The 17,877-nt window shown below is 40.3% G+C and overlaps 1 protein-coding gene across 3 annotated transcripts in view; it reads left to right on the forward strand.

Moving 5' to 3' along the window:
• SH3KBP1 (SH3 domain containing kinase binding protein 1) overlaps positions 1–17,877 on the forward strand; it is a 231,594-nt gene that overhangs the window by 103,517 nt on the left and 110,200 nt on the right. For all 3 annotated transcript variants that reach the window (XM_074158570.1, XM_074158585.1, XM_074158578.1), the window contains one exon: positions 13,334–13,440. In XM_074158570.1, coding sequence (XP_074014671.1) covers positions 13,334–13,440 — 107 coding nt within the window. The remainder of the gene's footprint in view (positions 1–13,333; positions 13,441–17,877) is intronic.

Raw genomic sequence — 17,877 nt, forward strand, 5'->3', positions numbered from 1 at the left:
GGGACTATTCAACGATAGGTAATTTTTCTTTATGCAAGTCTTATCTGGAGAGTTTTACAAACCTTTAGGAATTCATTTGTGTTTGGATAAATGGGCTATTTGATTGTCACTGTTGATAGGTGTTGTTGGTTTAGCATTAATCATTGCAGTCAAGCAAATCCCTTTCACTCAGGGCTATAAACCTCTGGATGTGCTTAGTAGCAAAGGATTTTGAGGTGTAAGGCCTGCTTTCCATGAGAACTAAAGATACAAGGCACTAATGAGGGAATTGAACATTTTATCTTTTGGCTCTTTTTATTAAACACCCTTTTGATAAATTACAGCTTTTTGAATGTGTTAGAATATTGTGAAAAAGGTAAAAGGAAGAAGACCAAAAGAACATGATCTGTGTGTGGCATCTTTTGAAAGTGACACTATATTAAAGAACTAAATTGATGGCAGCCTTCTTACCTTGAGCCATCACTCTAATAGTTCATTTGTCAGTTTAGTTTAGTAAAAACGAATGCTTGCAAATACCACAGAGACTTTTTTAACTGATGAGAACAACCAAGAAAATATGGGAAAATTTCTATGGCATTCAGAGTTTCTCACCACCAAAAGCTAAAGATGCTGCAGAGCTGGCTAGATGCAGCTATTGCAGAACGCTTGCCTCCCCTTCTCCAACATTGCCCAGGGTGACTTGTTCTGCCCCTGCGCTGTATGTGTAGACTGGTGACTTGCCAAAACAGATAGCATTATGTTTTGGTTTGGTTTTGTTTTGTTTTTTGCCATTTGTAGCTAAGTTTTGGAGGATAGTGACACACTTCTGATCTGCCTGATACAGAAATACTTGTCCTGTGCTTGTGGAATGAACTATCCCGTGTGGGTACTGTGGCACTGTTCATTTTTGAGGATGTTGTGGAACAGTGAATGTTAATTTTCACTTTCAGTACGGAGATACCTTTTGGGAAACCTGCCTTCTGCTCAGCTGTCATAGAGCTAATGGTGCCTGGGGCTTCACAGGGCTAGCAGCAGCAAGAATAATTGATTTATTTCAATTTCTTATATTTATTTATTGTTCTTCTGAACATTTATTCCTGGGCACTTGTGCAACCTTCAAATAACAAAGTATAGCATAACATGCCCTTTAAAACAGCAGGTTATTTTGGATTATAGCATTTTCATTATGGTAGCTGAGAAATAATAACAAATCTTAACATGAGGAGTGCAATAGAGGGCCCCTCCTGGTGTGTTTTCCTTTTAGTAGAGCTGAAGGACAGGTAGTTGTATAACCTCGCACGCTGAGCTGGTGCGTGTCAGCAGCCCGGGGAGCAGCCCTGCCACGGCTCTGTTCTCTGCAAGGTTTTGAAAATGTCATGGCTCAATTGCCATGGGAGACACATGCCTGAGTGTTTCTGCCCAACTGACTACTTGTCTCAGTGTAAGCGTTGCAGAATCGGACCCAGTACACCAGACTGGGTGAGTCATTTTCCTGGTTTACCAGAGCATCTCGTAGCTTCATGCATTGACTTCCTAGAATTTAGGCTTTGTCTGGGCTTGTGTTCCAAGGCAAATGTAATGTAGTTTCCTAGATTTTAGGAACACTGCTTGACAGGAAAGTGAACTTTCTGCTCTATCTGTGGATGTGTTAATATTTTTTGTTTAACTTTGTTGCCTTTAATGGCTTCAAAATGAATATTTAAATTGCATAGATATTCTAGAGGAAAACAAGATTCTAGGTTAAAAATCTGACTGATGTCCTAAGCATCCGGTATCAGAGAGAGAGTTTTTTTTGTGTGAAGTGTTGTTGATATATTGCATGTGTTCATTGTGTAATAGCTCCCATGAGTGCAACCAGAAAATTGGTTGCTGTATTTTTTGCCTCTCTCCAACATTTCTTGAGACATTTATTTAATGTATGTTATTACCTGTTAGAGTGAAAATAAAATCTTGACAATGGTGGTTGGTTCTTTTTTCCCTGATAAGAGAGGCTTACCTGAAACTGGTGTAGCAGGGGTCAGACTAAGACCTGCAATGTAACGTCATTATGGAGATTGAGAACTTGTCAAAAAGTACTGATACTCTGGTAGCTAAAAATGAAGTAGCACAGTTGTTGGCATTCTTTAAGAAAAAGGCATAATTTTTAAAGCTGATCTGGATTTATTTTTTCTTTTTTAGTTAGGTTGGACAGAAGTCAGCTTCAAGACAGCAAGCTGGTAGTACAGAGTTAATATCTTTGGAGATTACTGTGTAGGAATCCATGTGGTTTGATCTAAATGCCTTTATTTATAGAGCGGAGAACACAAAGTAACCTGAATGTGCACAGTGGTTCCACAAATTTGCTTTCATTTACTGTATGTTGTGAAGTGCTACTGTGCATAGGTAATTTCATAGATTTTAATGGTAATTTAAGTGGTGTGAATTATGTAATGGAACATATGAGAAGTGGGAAAGATGCAACAGCAATTCACGTTTAGTTTTGGTTTATTCAAATGCTTTCTGGAGAGATTAATACAAAAAAGCAGCAAAGTGCGAAGTAGTCAACCACTATCTCAAAACCTGGCTAAGGGGATAATATTTTGGGATTATCCCATGACAACATGAGATGTATGCAATGAGAATAGAAAGAGCAAAGGCCTTTTATGGGCCGTTTGCAAATCTTGTTGTGTTTCTGTTCTTGCATTTTGAAACTTCACCTGCTATCCCGGAAAGAGTGTTTCAAGTTTGTGTATCTCTTTTTGTTCTTTAGGAAAGCAAATTTATTGCTACAGACCTCTATTGCCTGCAGTATTTCTTAAAGGTCCTTATACAGTCATTTTGTATGAATTGTATGCTAGCCAGTGTAACAAACTCTTTTTTGTTACACTTGCAACTTGTCTTGTCCTTGCAAGTCATTTCCGAGTATGAGAAAAGAAACCAAATATACAGGCAATTGCAAGACCTTGTGTTGGGTAATCGTCCCCCTCATGTCAACAGGGGCTAATTGCATAAGGGATAGCGGGGAACCACAGTGCCAGCCAATGGGACCTAGTGCATGTAGCAGTGAACTAAGTCCCAAAGTTACGGATGACTGGGGCAGGCCACCCTGTTGAAATATGCCTTGGCTTATCAATGAGGACAGAAGCATTTGCTACTCCTTGGAATGTACTGCGTGAAAGGCTCTAGATGAGAGCAACAAATTGTTATTGTTGAGAACGGGCAAGAGAATGGGTCATTTGGCAAAAGCTGGTGTAAAGGCACCACTTGCTGAGGAATATTTTTGCATCTCTGGAAGCAGGTGAGAAGCTGAGTGAGCTTGTCCAGTGTTTACAAGGTCTGTGTAACGTCTTTTAAAATACAGTTTAAAAAGACTGTTTGAAACCCTGTCACCAAGATCCAATTTTACCTTGTGATGGAGTGTTTCACCTATAATGCTAATCCAAAATAATCATTTGCACTATGAAGTTTAAAAGATACGGGTACTATAGCGAGTAGCTTTGCTGAACATAAACATTTTCACCTCTGCATGTGGTTGAGTTACCGGGTAGCTTAATACTGTGTTTTACACTTTCCCCCTAAAAGATACAGAATGAAATATGCGGTCTGTATGACAAGGCCAAGTGTTTGTGTTGGAGTTTGGACTTGCTATGTCTAATTTGCTGGTGATGATATGACTGCATTCTTGATGTTGCACTTGCAGAACTTTCTACTCCTTTTATATGCATTTTAAAACTTTCAGACTCAGAAAAACAAAGAATTTTGGTCATGTATGGTTAGACTGTGCAAGTGTGTTTTGAGTTTGTGTACAGTTACTTTTCTAGCATTTCCTTCTGCTTTGGGTTAGGTTGAAATAATGATCTCAGCTTCACTAGTATTTCAGTTCTACCTGTCAGATGCACAAGCCTGGCTCCTGCTGTGGCATACGGAAGTGCTCCACTTCTCAGTTAATTAATGGTTTTCTCCTAAAAGCATATGACCACTGGTACTACGTTGTTGCTGTACGTTGGTTCCAGTAATTACTGCTGTTATGCAAAAGACTCATACACGATAAAAGGCCTGAATATTGCTGCATGTTTTTAACAAAAGAATGAATTCATTGAACAATATGATGTTTGCTGTTATTGTGATGGTGCATATGTGTTAAAACGTCATGGCGTAACATAAATATGTCTTCCAGGCTTTTAGGTTCCTCACAGACAAATCTTGGTCATAAAATTCAGAGCAGCAGCCAGATGGCTGAAACCTGGAAGTGTTGCTGTGGAGTCTAGCAAGAGAAAACCTACTCCTCAGTAACAGTAGAACATTAACACGCTCGGAGTAATATATTACTAGCAGTGATGGCATATTGCATTGTGGCTTAATTGTGCTCAATGGAGTCCTGCAATCTCCATGATTCAGCTACACACGTCAAAGCATGGCACTTCCCAGTTCATCTGCTTGTAGAAAAACACAGTGGCTTTACATAACCCACTTGGTAGAGTACTGGAAGCACCTCAGATACTCCCTCTCCCCTCACCCCTTCATTGCAGTTTATCTTTCTCTTCTCTGATATATTAATGTCACAATTTAAAAAAAAAAAACAAGCAAACAAACCAAACCACCACCACACCACCACTACTCCCTAAAATACTCACACCCAGCTTAATTCTGTTTTCTGCTAGACAGGGAACAAACAGACCTCAGCAGGGTTTTGTTTTTGCTTTTTGTCATCCCTCCAGAAGCATGCACCCTTCTAACAGCAAGTGGGTGATGAAAAAGTTGGAATTGACATGTCACATCCCAGGTCAGAAAAATACTGCCAAAATCCTCAAGGAAAAGAACGAAATTGGAGCTTGACAATTCCAGTGCCTTTTAAAATCAGAATTGTATTTCTACTAATGGTTGAATATAAGATGATGTAGTCCTTGTGTTTCACTGAATTTCACTGAATTTTTAGAGTTGGAAGGGACCATAAAGATCATCTAGTCCAACTCCCCTGCCGAAGCAGGATTGCCCAGAGCATGTCAGAGCATGTTACTCAGGACTGCATCCAGGCGGGTCTTGAAAATCTCCAAGGAAGGGGACTCCACAACCTCCCTGGGCAGCCTGTTCCAGTGCTCTGTCACCCTCACAGTAAAGAAGTTTCTTCTCATATTTGAGTGGAACCTCCTATGTTCCAGCTTGTGCCCGTTGCCCCTCGTCCTCTCACTGGCAACCACTGAAAAGAGTCTGGCTCCCTCCTCCTTCAACCCACCCTTCAGATACTTATAAGCATTGATAAGGTCTCCCCTCAGCCTTCTCTTCTGCAGGCTAAAGAGTCCCAGCTCTCTCAGCCTTTCTTCATAAGGGAGATGCTCCAATCCTTGAATCATCCTCGTTGCCCTTCGCTGGACTCTTTCCAGTAGTTCCCTATCCCTCTTGAATTGGGGAGCCCAGAACTGGATGCGGTATTCCAGTTATGGCCTCACCAGTGCAGAGTAGAGTGGGAGAATGACTTCCCTCGACCTACTAGCCACACTCTTCCCTATGCAGCCCAGGATTCCATTGGCCTTCCTGACCACAAGAGCACAGTGCTTGCTCGTTGTCATTTTGCTGTCTACCAGGACCCCCAGATCTTTCTCTTCAGAACTTGACTCCAGCAGGTCCACACCTAACCTGTATTGGTGCCTAACATTCTTCTTCCCCAGGTGCAGGACCCTACACTTTTCCCTGTTGAACCTCATGAGGTTCTTCCTTGACCTTGTGGAAGATAGTGACAGAATCCACATTATAAGTGTGAATATAACCAAGACTTTATTTGAGATCTATGAACACTATCTTCAATGTATTTTTAAAAAAGCAGTTTAAAAAAGTTAACATTTTTAATGTTAACTATCTGTTTGCTCTTAATTAGGTAACTTCTGTTTCTCAAAACCATCTACTGAGGGTAGTGGTGTTAAGAAGAGTTTTTCTCAGAAGTAAGCTTGTAAATCAACCTTTTTCTTAACGTTAGCATTTTAATATACACATTAATATAGTGTGTATATATAATATGAACTTAATACACATTAAGTTCAATGATTTGTAACCAAGAAAAAAGGTAATACAGTAACCCTCTAGGCTGGCAGTCCAAAACAGCTGTACCAGAACTCCATCAGTACCATTAAAATCAGTAACATGCAACCTAAACCACATATGTCATCTCTTGGTTGTACAATAGTTGCCTTTTGTCATTTTGCACATTAAATTTAGAACTGGTTTCTAGCTGAGTCATATCACAGCCCAGCTTGTCTAACCAGGAGACACTGTGCACTGAACCAGTTCCCCCCAGCTACAGATATAGCTTTGAAAATTGGAAGGATGGGAAGCGCAACTGGGGCTGATGGACAGATGATGCCACACACAGGGAAATCTGAAATAGAAAACAGGAAACTTTTCTTCCAAGTTGCCTGAAAGGGGCTTCTTTGCCAAACAGTTTTACTGAGCTCAGTTACTTTGCATCTACTTGAAGGGTGGCCCAGTGGAGCTCAGTTTCCTTCCATGGTTCACCTGAGCCTGCCCAGCAAGCCCGCAGTAAAGGAAAGTCCATGGGTCTGCAAGAGCTCCTATGTGCTTTAGTGTGTTTGAAATTTTTTAGATGTGGGAAAAATGCTTTTAGGCTCCTCATGCCACAAACCTTGACTTAGTCCCCAGCCTAACCTATGCAATTTCCATAGCAATACTCCTTTATTAAAAAGCAGTAATAAAAGAAATCCAGGAACAATTGGGTTGGATTGTTTGTCTGAGCCACAATGATATTGACATGTCTCTTTTTAAAATAGATCATAGAATCATAGAATGGTTTGGGTTGGAAGGGACCTGCCATGGGCAGGGACACCTCCCACTAGACCAGGTTGCTCAAAGCCCCATCCAGCCTGGTCTTGAACACTTCCAGGGATGGGGCATCCACAAGTTCCCTGGGCAACCTGTTCCAGTGTCTCACCACCCTCACAGGAAAGACTTTCTTCCTAATATCTAATCTAAATCTACCCTCTTTAAGTTTGTAGCCATTACCGCTCTTCCTATTGCTACCCTACCTGATAAAGAGTCCCTCCCCATCTACCCTGTAGGCCCCCTTTAGGTATTGGAATGCCGCTATAAGGTCTCCCTGGAGCCTTCTCCAAGTACAAAACTCTGGGGCCTAGTTTTGAAGAGATTGTCAGTCATTTAGGTATACCTCATCAGCAGGGAGAGGGACAGACATTTGCTCCATAGGTCTGTTGTCTGAAGGTTTTTATTGAATATAGTTTTTTGACTCTGTAGAGTAGTTGTACTGTGTTATGAAAAGGATTGCTGTACTTGTTCTTTTGTGCTGGGGAAAAAAGTGGATTAGTATGTAGAGTTGATGGACCTTCTGTTAGTGAAGTTAACCATGTGGTTTTCACTGACAGGACAGGCTACAAAGACATTGGCATCAGTGAAAAGTAGGCTCTATAGAAACCACCATATTACCTGTTCACACATGAATACATTTATGTAAACTTCTGTCCCATGACAGAAGTTTTAAGTGGTTTGGATTTGAAAATTCCAGTCCATTTAGAATCATAGAATCATAGAATCATCTGGGTCGGAAGGGACCTTCAAAGGTCATCTAGTCTGACCCCCCCCGCAGTCAGTGGGGACACCCCCAACTAGACCAGGTTGCCCAGGGCCTTGTCGAGCCTCACCTTGAATGTCTCCAGGGAAGGGGCCTCAACCACCTCCCTGGGCAACCTATTCCAGTGCTCCACCACCCTCATGGTAAAGAACTTATTCCTAATGTCTAATCTAAATCTGCTTTTTTCCAGTTTAAAGCCATTACCCCTTGTTCTGTCATTGCTGGCCTTTGTAAACAGACTGTCTCCAGCCTTCCTGTAGGCCCCCTTCAGGTACTGGAAGGTTGCTATTAGGTCTCCCTGGAGCCTCCTCTTCTCCAGGCTGAACAACCCCGCTCCCTCAGCCTGTCCTCGTAGCAGAGGTGCTCCAACCCCCTGATCATTTTCGTGGCCCTCCTCTGGACCCTCTCTATCAGGTCCATGTCTTTCTTATATTGAGGGCTCCAGACCTGCACACAGTACTCCAGGTGAGGTCTCACCAGAGCGGTGTAAAGTGGCAGAATCACTTCTCTGGATCTGCTGGCAACACATCTCTTGATGCAGCCCAGGATGCGATTGGCCTTCTGGGCTGCAAGTGCACACTGCCTGCTCATGTCCAGCTTTTCATCCATCAGCACCCCCAAGTCCCTTTCCTCAGGGCTGCTTTCCAATACCTCATCCCCTAGTCTGTATTGATAGCGAGGATTGTTCCGGCCCAGGTGCATAACTCTGCACTTGCTCTTGTTGAACCTCATGAGGTTTACTTGAGCCCGCCTCTCCAGCCTGTCCAGGTCCCTCTGGATGACATCCCGTCCCTCTGGTGTATCGACAAGACCACACAGCTTGGTGTCATCTGCAAACTTGCTGATGGTGGACTCCATCCCTCTGTCTATATCGTTGATAAAAATGTTGAACAGTACCGGTCCCAGCACAGACCCCTGAGGGACACCACTCGTCACTGCTCTCCATCTGGACTTAAAGCCATTGAGTACTACCCTCTGGATGCGACCATCCAGCCAATTCCATATCCACTGAACAGTCCACCCATCAAATCCGTGTCTCTCCAGTTTGGCGAGCAGGATGTCATGGGGGACCATGTCAAGAAGTCCAGATAGATCAGAAGTCCAGATAGATCTGGACTTACAGAAGTCCAGATAGATCACATCCTTAGGTCATCCCTTATCTAGTGACATAGTCACTCTGTCATAGAAGGCCACTAGGTTAGTCAGGCAGGACCTGCCCCTAGTAAAGCCATGTTGGCTGTCCTGAATCATCCCCGTGTCCTCCATGTGCCCAAGCATGGCATCCAGAAGGATCTGCTCCATGATGTTCCCAGGCACAGAGGTGAGGCTGACAGGTCGGTAGTTCCCAGGGTCCATTTGAAATAGTTTACTTCCTATCTGCTCTGCTGCACTTTTCATCAAATCTTGCGCTGTCAGTTTGTGACCTTTCCTGGGTCCGATGGCAGCATGTAAGGACCAGTGTGACTTGTGTAGCATTTCCTCAGCTTTTGGTGCCCCTTACAGAGGTAAGCATTGAATGAGGATGTGTTGTCATTGCCTCTTTTTTGTCTTCATTGCTAATGCCAGAGGGGTGTTTAAATGTCTAGAGATCATTCTCTCTCTTGCGTGTGTACAGCTGGAGGAAGCCCCTTTATGGTCTCCTGCTGTTACAGACAACCGCACCATTTTTAAAATCTGATCAAACACCACTTTGAAACAAATTAGACTTTTGCCCTCAAAGATTTGTTTGTTTGTTTGAAGTTTCTAAATATACCTTCATACCTTTTTCCATTTGACCTAACTTTAGACCTTTTAAATTTACATGTTGTGGTCTGATCTAGCCACACTAGTAGAAAAAGGCATCTCTAGAGTCATTCATCTAATGTGTTTTAGTGGTCTATTTTACAGTGACACTAAATACCCTCAGGAGGTATTAGGTTCTCTCCACTCCTGAGTGATAGGTTCAGATTTAGACGTTCAGCTCAGGGACACCTACAATGAGATAGGTGAATCCTAGGATAAAGACCAAAAGGAGCTGATTTAGCAAAGCCTGTTGTTTACACTGCTAAGCTACCAAGTTTTGTTCTGAGTCAAAGTGTTTGGGGAATGACTGGAGAAGCAATTCACCTCTCAGGGCAGAGGGAACGGTAGCCTTAGGTGGAGTGAGCAGTAATTTGCAATCAACAGCTGCAAACAAGGGGGCAACCAGCATCTCTTGTGACGTGACACCTTTCACAGTGTATGCAAAGGTCCATTTTCTTTCCTCCCGCACCAGATCTGCAGACAATTTGTTAGGGTTCAGTGCCTTCAACACAACCCTTACAGGGAGTGGAGCAGTCAGGCATGCTCTGCGGCGCAGTTGTTGAGGTCTTGGAGCTATTACTTCAGATGCAATATGCTTTGCTATCACTGGTACACGCCCAGCAAATTCTCTGTAGCTCCCTGGTTTGTTTTAAGAACTGAGTGCACAAACTAAGCATGCGATTTTTTTTTTCCTTTGAGGTTTATTATAACTATGTAAACGGGAGCCAGTGTTTTTTACAAGGGCGAGTGACATTATTCTGTATGATAGCTTGTTCTGAATAAAATGTAGCTCAGTTAGTTCCCAACCTGCAGCTCATAGGCTTTTTGACTTCAAAACATTTCTGGTGTTGTGCCACAGCTACAGGAAACGAAAAAGCCTACAACTGCAACCAGCAGGCAGAGCACATTGGTGCTGCCTGCAGCACATTACTTGCTACAAGTTATTATACGTGGGCCAGTAAAAGTTCACTGATCCCTTTTTTTGTTTCTTTTAAGCCTTTCAAAGCCCAGTGGGGACTTTGCAGCACACCTTTTCTGATTTTAAAGTACTGGGTTTATTATGCCTTTTTACCACTTGGTAACTTTTCACTTGCAAGTAACTCAGTTTATGCTCAATTCTGGAGAAAAATGCAAAAAAACCTCCCACAAAATATTTCCTTCGTCAATTTACAAGTAAGAAAATAATGGATTACATTAGAAAGCATCTGTGGTCTCCACTGTGGAATTGCTGCCCTGTATGGTTTAAAATTAACTTTACATAAATCAGTCAAATTACATTTTAAAGTCACCGTGTGCCATTTAGATCTCAGATGACTCGTAGTTAAAGCATAGACTGTGGTAATACTCTGCAATAAGTGGCAATATTAGCAAAAGGGGAAATGGCGAGAGAAGACTAAGACTTCAGTGTTTCTGTCTAAACTGCTTGTTAGTTGTCCTAGTTGATGTTTCTGGTTCCTGACCATGCTGCCTTTGGAGACTTTGTGCTAGTTAAGAAACAGACAAAAAATTGGTGATGCTGGAGTGGGAATACTGTATTTGCAAAACCAGAGTTTTTCTTTACTAACAGATTTTGTGTATGCACTGCTTGGTTACTCTGACTTCTTTTTCTATCAGCTCTGTTTTCTTAGAAAACTTATACTGCTGTGTTACCCAGGTTGCTGTAGCGTAAGAAAAATCAGATACCTCTTGGCTGTAGACCTCTTCACACAACTCATGCTCTGCTCAAGTGCTCCAAACATTAGCATGCACATGGGGTCCAGCAGCACCTTCCCCTTAAAACCAGAGGGATTCACTGCTGGATCAGTTGTCATGCATTAGACCACAGAGAAGAAGTAGTTCGTCCATAGAGTCTATGCCTCTTGTTGGCTCGCTACTCTCAACTTAGGTATTTCTCTAGAGAAAGATTTAGGAGGAGAGGGAGAGCAGTGAGATAACCACGAGACTAATGGAGATAAATGCAGACTTCCACTAGATTTCCTATACAGTAATAAAAAAAAAACTTTATGGGGTGGGAGGGGGAAGGACTCATACAGTTCTATTATTAACATCCATAACTGTGTTTATTTCTTACTCTCTTAGCGTCTCGAAAATATTCTCCAAGAGTCACACAATATTGGTTATTAAATAGGGTGGCAACTGACATCTGTCACATCAGGCAATGTCAGCACATCAGTTGCTACTTGATGTTAGAAATCAGAGTGGGAATGTTATCTTTTGGGAAAATAGCCAGCCTCTTTTGCACAATCAAAGAAGCACTCAATATGGAAGGTATTTATTATATTTAAGTTATTTTGAACGCAGCTGTGTAAAGTTGTCAATTTAGGACCATTTTAGTTTAGATGGTAAAGAATGAACAGTCGTCTGTAGGTGGAAAAAAGAGCCAATTTGAGTGAGTTTGGTTACATTGCATTAAGGTATTAATTTTAACATTCAAAAAGCTGCCACTCATGCAGGATTGCAATGGCTGTGAAAAATACTTTCAGAAAGCCAAATTCAATCGTTTCCCTTCTCCCTTCTTTAGTTTCAATGAATAGATTTGGAAAAAAAGTTCTGTAACTTTTTATTACTGTTTGCTCTAGAGCAGGATTATCAGATTGTTGCAGGGAAAATAACAGACTGACCATAAGATCCGTTTTTGTAATTCAATGTCCAATTAAGGCCTTTCTTGGACAGTGTTTACACAAGTGATCTTGGTGTGTCTTCAGCATGTTTAACAGTTCAGACAAACAGCATAAGACAAAGTACGTTTACTTGTGTAGAGCTGTGTGTATATCAGTGTGTGGATACATGTATATAAATAATACAACATAGTATGGTTTATGCATTGCACATCTTCTAGAGAAGAGGGAGTAATCAGTGAATCCTATGTTTTGAATGATTTCTTTCTTCCTGCCTTCTCCTCCCCCACCACATTCCAACATGGTTATAATTCATGTCAGTAAGTTGTCCTTCAGCTAACAGAGGCTGAGCAGCAAGCTTTGGCAGCTTAATTTTGGGAAGTTCTCTCCTCCCTTCCGCTAGAAGTCATACGACTATAATTATATGTAAGCCAGCAAACATTCTGGAACTGAATCTTTAGTTTATCTGTCTGTCTTGAAAGTGAGATGGCAGAAGGGTCAAGGATCATACTTTTATTCAGAGCTATGAATTCAACCCTGTCTCCAGTCGTGCATCCAAAGACGCACTCTCATACGAGCTTCTCATGGGAGCCTGGACATCCAAGCTGAAGAGCAAGATGGCTGGCGATATCATTTCAATGGCTTACTGATTATCAAAATTAGCCTGTCTTAACAACACTAACCCAGTGGCATACATAGTTTTGGGGGTCCTTTGGGATGGGTTTTCCTTCTGTTTTCTGTATCTTGCAAATATGTGTGCATACATACATACATACATATCTGTATGTGTGTGTATATATATATGTAAAAGCATATGTATAAAAAAAAAGGTTAGTGAGATATTTGTACACCTGTGAAGGAATTATGGAGAAAAAGATACAGGACAAAATAATCAGTTGAGAGCTTATTACCATATCAGCAAAAGCCACAAGGTTTTGTATCCATTCCCCACCCCTCCAATTTCTGCATTTACCTACACCATGCATTAGCCTAGAGAGAAATTATAGCAAACACATTTGGAAAGATCCTTTGGGTAAAGTTTGTCCATCCTGTCCCTAGAAAGCACAATCTAATAGTTAAATTTTGGCTCGTGAATAATATTACAGAAAGGAAAAAATACCCACAGTTTATTTTCAGTTTTTAATTGCATTGAATTATAGAAGTAGTTGAAAGAAATAATATGCCACAGAAATCTTTTCTCCACTCTCTTTTTGTAAATTAAGTTAATTCTAGGCATATATACTAAGCATTGCACACATTCAGATTCTTTTAATAGTACTCAAAGAATAATATTTCATCTTTAAGCGTTTCCCCTGACTTACGTTTGGCGTGGAATTTTTTTTTCATTTTACAATTTTCCTGTTTTCCTCATTTCCACCAGGAGAGAGAAACAGAAGAAGAAGATGTCAGGTGGCTTTCAGTTATATGCCTCAAAATGAAGACGAACTGGAATTAAAAGTTGGTGACATCATTGAAGTTGTGGGAGAGGTGAGCAGATCTTGAATGGAATATAGACTCATGCAGTTCTGCCATATCATGTGCATGTTAAGCTCTTAGATACAGTGTGTTTTAAGACATAATTTAAACCAGACATTTTTCTTTTCTGGTATACTGACGTGTCTGCTTTGGGTTACTGTTGGGGGTGAGAGGATGTGGTTGTTTGCTTATGGATTTCATGAGGGTTTTTTCCGCTGTAGCGCTTCTGCTGGTTTTACTTGATCAGTTGACGCTTCTGAGTTCCGTTCAGGGAAAAAGCTCAAGGTTTGTGCTACAGGGCTATTGAGTTTAAATCTCTGATGAACTAAGATTACAGCAGAAAAAGCTCTTCCCAATTTTATTAAGACAGCCACAGGGAAGAATTATCTTTACGGAGTTAAACTCATTTAAGAAGTTCACTTGAAACCCTCTGGAGTTCAGCTATGGCTTTCACCTTTTGTCATCTTTGCCTGCAAATTTTAAGAATTTCATTTTAGTATAATCAGTTTAAAAAAAAAAAACAACCCAAAAAACAAAACAAGAAACCAACCAAATGAAAAAAAAAAACCGAACAAATTCTTTAGAGACTCAAGATGCACTCATTTGGGGTGGGAATGGATGTGGAAAATGAATGCACATCTCTTAGGACTGGGAACAAATTATGAAAGCTTGGACAGAGATACAGAAATTTTCTTTGCATGGATGAATCTTGTTGCAGGATCAAGGAATGTTGTTCACTCCCTGTATCTTCCGATTTGTTCCATTAGAGATTTTAGAAATATCTTCTTGAGCTTAACGGCATTAGGACCAAAAGTCGAAATGCTAACATGAAACCTTTAAGTAGAATGCATTCAAACTCATTTAGTCTTTATTTACTTAGCTTAAAAAAGATCCAAGAGCTTAGTCTGCTTGAGCAGCCATTAAAAGGTGTGTTTCAGCTTGTATCATTTATTTGTAGGATTTTTTTCCCTGTGACTCAGCAGCTAATAAGTCAACATTTTTTTCCTTATCAAGGATGTATGATTAGTTTTCTTTTTCCTGCATCTGTCACTTAAGAAATCAGTTCTAAAAGAAGATAAATTCTACTGCAATCTGCATGACATCCGGCATTTTCTTATGAGAGATTAAATTCTCACATCTGAATGTAAGAAGTTTAGTGATCACGGGTTTTCCTTTAACCTAGCTGTGCATTCCAGCTCTGCACATAGCTCTTCCTGGAATCAGACATGATGTGTCACTTAACTAACCTTATTCTGTCTGTGAGCAGAGTTGTAATGGGGGATATCAAGATTGTAAGATATTTAAGAGCATATTTTGAAGACAATGTAAACCCAATATTGTATTGAGTGTCACGGCATCACATGAGCTGTTCTCATTGTGGAATTTGAAGTATATTTGACCTCACATGGCCACACAAATGTCTTCCGTCAGTTGCCCTGCTTAAAACTTTTAAGTCTGTGTCTTTCAAGAGTAAAGGGATGGAATAAAACCCCTTCCTAGTATCCAGCCAGCAAATTAACTCTACTGAATGAGTTCTATGATTAAATAATTTAGATGAGACACTAGACTTCTCTTATGAAATGCATCTCTTGCCTTCTTATACATTTGAACAACTTAATTATAAATAGCAGATTTATTTAAATCCACATGACACCAAAAATGTTTGCATTAAAACTGAAAGATGTAGAACTATGAAAGTGAAACATTCCTGTACTTGCATGTGTGTGATTATTCTTAAGGGGGGTGTTTTTTGAAACCCACTTGGATTGCCGATTACAGACTTGGTAGTCTTATCCTCATAATTGTACTTTGAATTGCTACTGTTGAAGAAAGCATAGGCAACTTGCTGATTCTAAGATTTAAGAAAATATATTGTCTTGGCTACTTTTTTGATTGGCACTCCTAAAGAATGTCATACTCGAGTTAGTTTTACTGTAGTGTGGAAGATGATTGCTCATGGCTGACTTGAACTACTGGCCATAAGTAAATGCCGAAGCAGAGCAACTTACACAGGTGAGGCTGTGCCCACTTTGACCTTACGAAAACCACTTTGACCTGTTCTGCCAGCTACTGAAACATAAGCTCTGCCTCAGGCATCATCTGGTGCATTCATGCGATCCAGGATATTGATTGGCTGTTCTAGGTGGAACCAGATCAGCTGGTGGAACAGGGAAAATAAAAGGATTTAGAGAAAAAATTCTCAGCACCTCAGGAATGGTTGTTGTATGACCTTTATTCTCCATCATAGTTGATATCAAGCAGTTTATTCTGAACACTTGCTGTTATTACTTCCTCTTTTGCCCTTATCATAGTAGTGTTAATTCCTCAAAAAAGTATGGCAGAATTTTTCTTTTGAAACAGGAACTTTTATTTGATATAAAAAGCTGCACCAACCAATGTACTGATTTCATTGTCTACCTTTCTGCTTAGAGGTAATGCTGCATAAAGAGTCTTTGCATTGAAACAGGATTCACAGTGTTTGTCATTATATGATGCTCCTTATGTCAAATGTTTGATATGAAGGACTTATTATTTAAAAAATATGGCTTCCTCAGCTGTGAAAATTGAATTTTTTTTTTTTTTGCAAGGGCCAAAATCACACTGTGTTATTGTACAAAAAACCCTCCCACATAGATGACAACTGGAGGGAATTCTTGCAAAATATCTATTTTTTTTTATCATCACTCCAGATGAAAAACTGGATGATAGCATCTTCAGCATTATTTACAGTGGCTCAGTGGGTAATTGAAATATTAATGGTCACTTTCTTTCCATGTCCAGTTGATCCTTTCTCTTACCCCATCTTTTCATCATGAGTAGGTGGTCTCAGATTTCCATAGGTAGTATTTTATTGTATGCTACTAAGAAAGTTGCATTAGTTGAATTAGTTGGTTTTAAATTGGCTTAGATTAATATGTTCAAATCTCTGTGGATTTCTGCTTAGTTGGAAATAAATTGATTCCTAACTGACTTAACAGCAAACTAAAACGAGTATTGTTTAGATCAAAATACTGTCCATATGTCTTTATGTGGGTATTTAGCAAAAAATGTGTTTAAAATGTCACTTATGGTTGACAACTCATTAAACTGTTCCTCTTGCAAAAAAAAGCTGGTTCCTGTTGTACTGTGCTAATTTGGCTTCATCCTTAAAGAAATGGATTCTGCTCCTCCTCGAACCCCTTGAAGGGTCACTGCCTCCAGCAAAGGGCTGACAGAAGGGGATGCAAGTCTTCTCAGCTGCCTCCATGTTTCTCCAGACCCCCAGTGAAAATGGGTTGCACTGATATCACATGGTGACACACTGAGGATGTCTTCCCTTCTCCCACCTCTGCTTCAGGGTGCTAACTAACACTTGAAGTGTGTAGTAGCATCCAAAGCTGCCCCAGATCCTTTTTGCTAGTGCCAATGGATTGGATAAGATACTTTTTGAAAGGGTTTTTATGTCTGTGGTAGTGGTAGGTACTACTGGAAATTCCTTTTGTGGCAAAGTGGTTTGGCTCTATAGTGGATTGAAACAACAGCAAGTGTGAGTTTTGAAATGCCAGGCTTGTCATTGCTTAGATATCCTTGGAGGCTGTATATGTTCAGAACTCACAGTTCCTTCTGATTTGTTCTAAATAGTTAGAAATTAATTATAATAAGATCAAACATTCATCACAATAGATAAAAATGCTGGTTGTTAAACTAGAGGTTTCTGTAACTACACAGACACTGATACCCATGAGACATTAATTAAGAGACTTAAATTAAAAGTGCATTTGAAACTAACAAGAGAAGCATTTTCATCATTGTTTACGTACACGTTTAATATGTGATTGATAGCTTTTTGCTTGTCATTTTCCTAGCTCATTAGCTATAACTCTAATTACAGTTGTCCCAAAATACAACTGTAACTAATTGTCTTATTAAATGCAGATATCTGAATTCCAATTATGTTTCACCCTTAGACTTTCATGGGATGCCAGACAATTAAACTGTAGCATCAGAATAAGGACATTTGGCATGTCATTCAGCAATTCCTGCTTTCATTTGGGATTAGTCTGTTGTCGTGCTGCTGTATACCTTGTGGCCTCATCCTGCTGAGGAGTCAGCTTTTTGGCAATGTGTAGTGCATGGAGTTAAGCTCACAACTAGGTCTTTGACTGAGATGTGCTATAATACCACTGAGCTTATTCTTTGACTTCTAGTTAACGTTGCCATATATTACATGATCAAATCCTATAAGGAACTAATTTGAAACGGTAAAAATACAAACTAATTTTTTACAAATCTGTTGCTTCTTTTGGGCAAGAATGCTGGTTTTTGAGTGTTTTTGTTGTTATGAGATAAAGTGGTTCAACCCATTTCCAAGAACAGGATAGGCACTAGGGATTGAGCTGGACTTTTCCTTAAAGTAACTTATTTTGACAGCTGTGAAGCTGAAAGGGAATTATTTATTAGTGGCAAGAG

Source organism: Numenius arquata, chromosome 1 (assembly GCF_964106895.1).
Source record: "Numenius arquata chromosome 1, bNumArq3.hap1.1, whole genome shotgun sequence".
In the NCBI taxonomy this organism is placed as follows: domain Eukaryota; kingdom Metazoa; phylum Chordata; class Aves; order Charadriiformes; family Scolopacidae; genus Numenius; species Numenius arquata.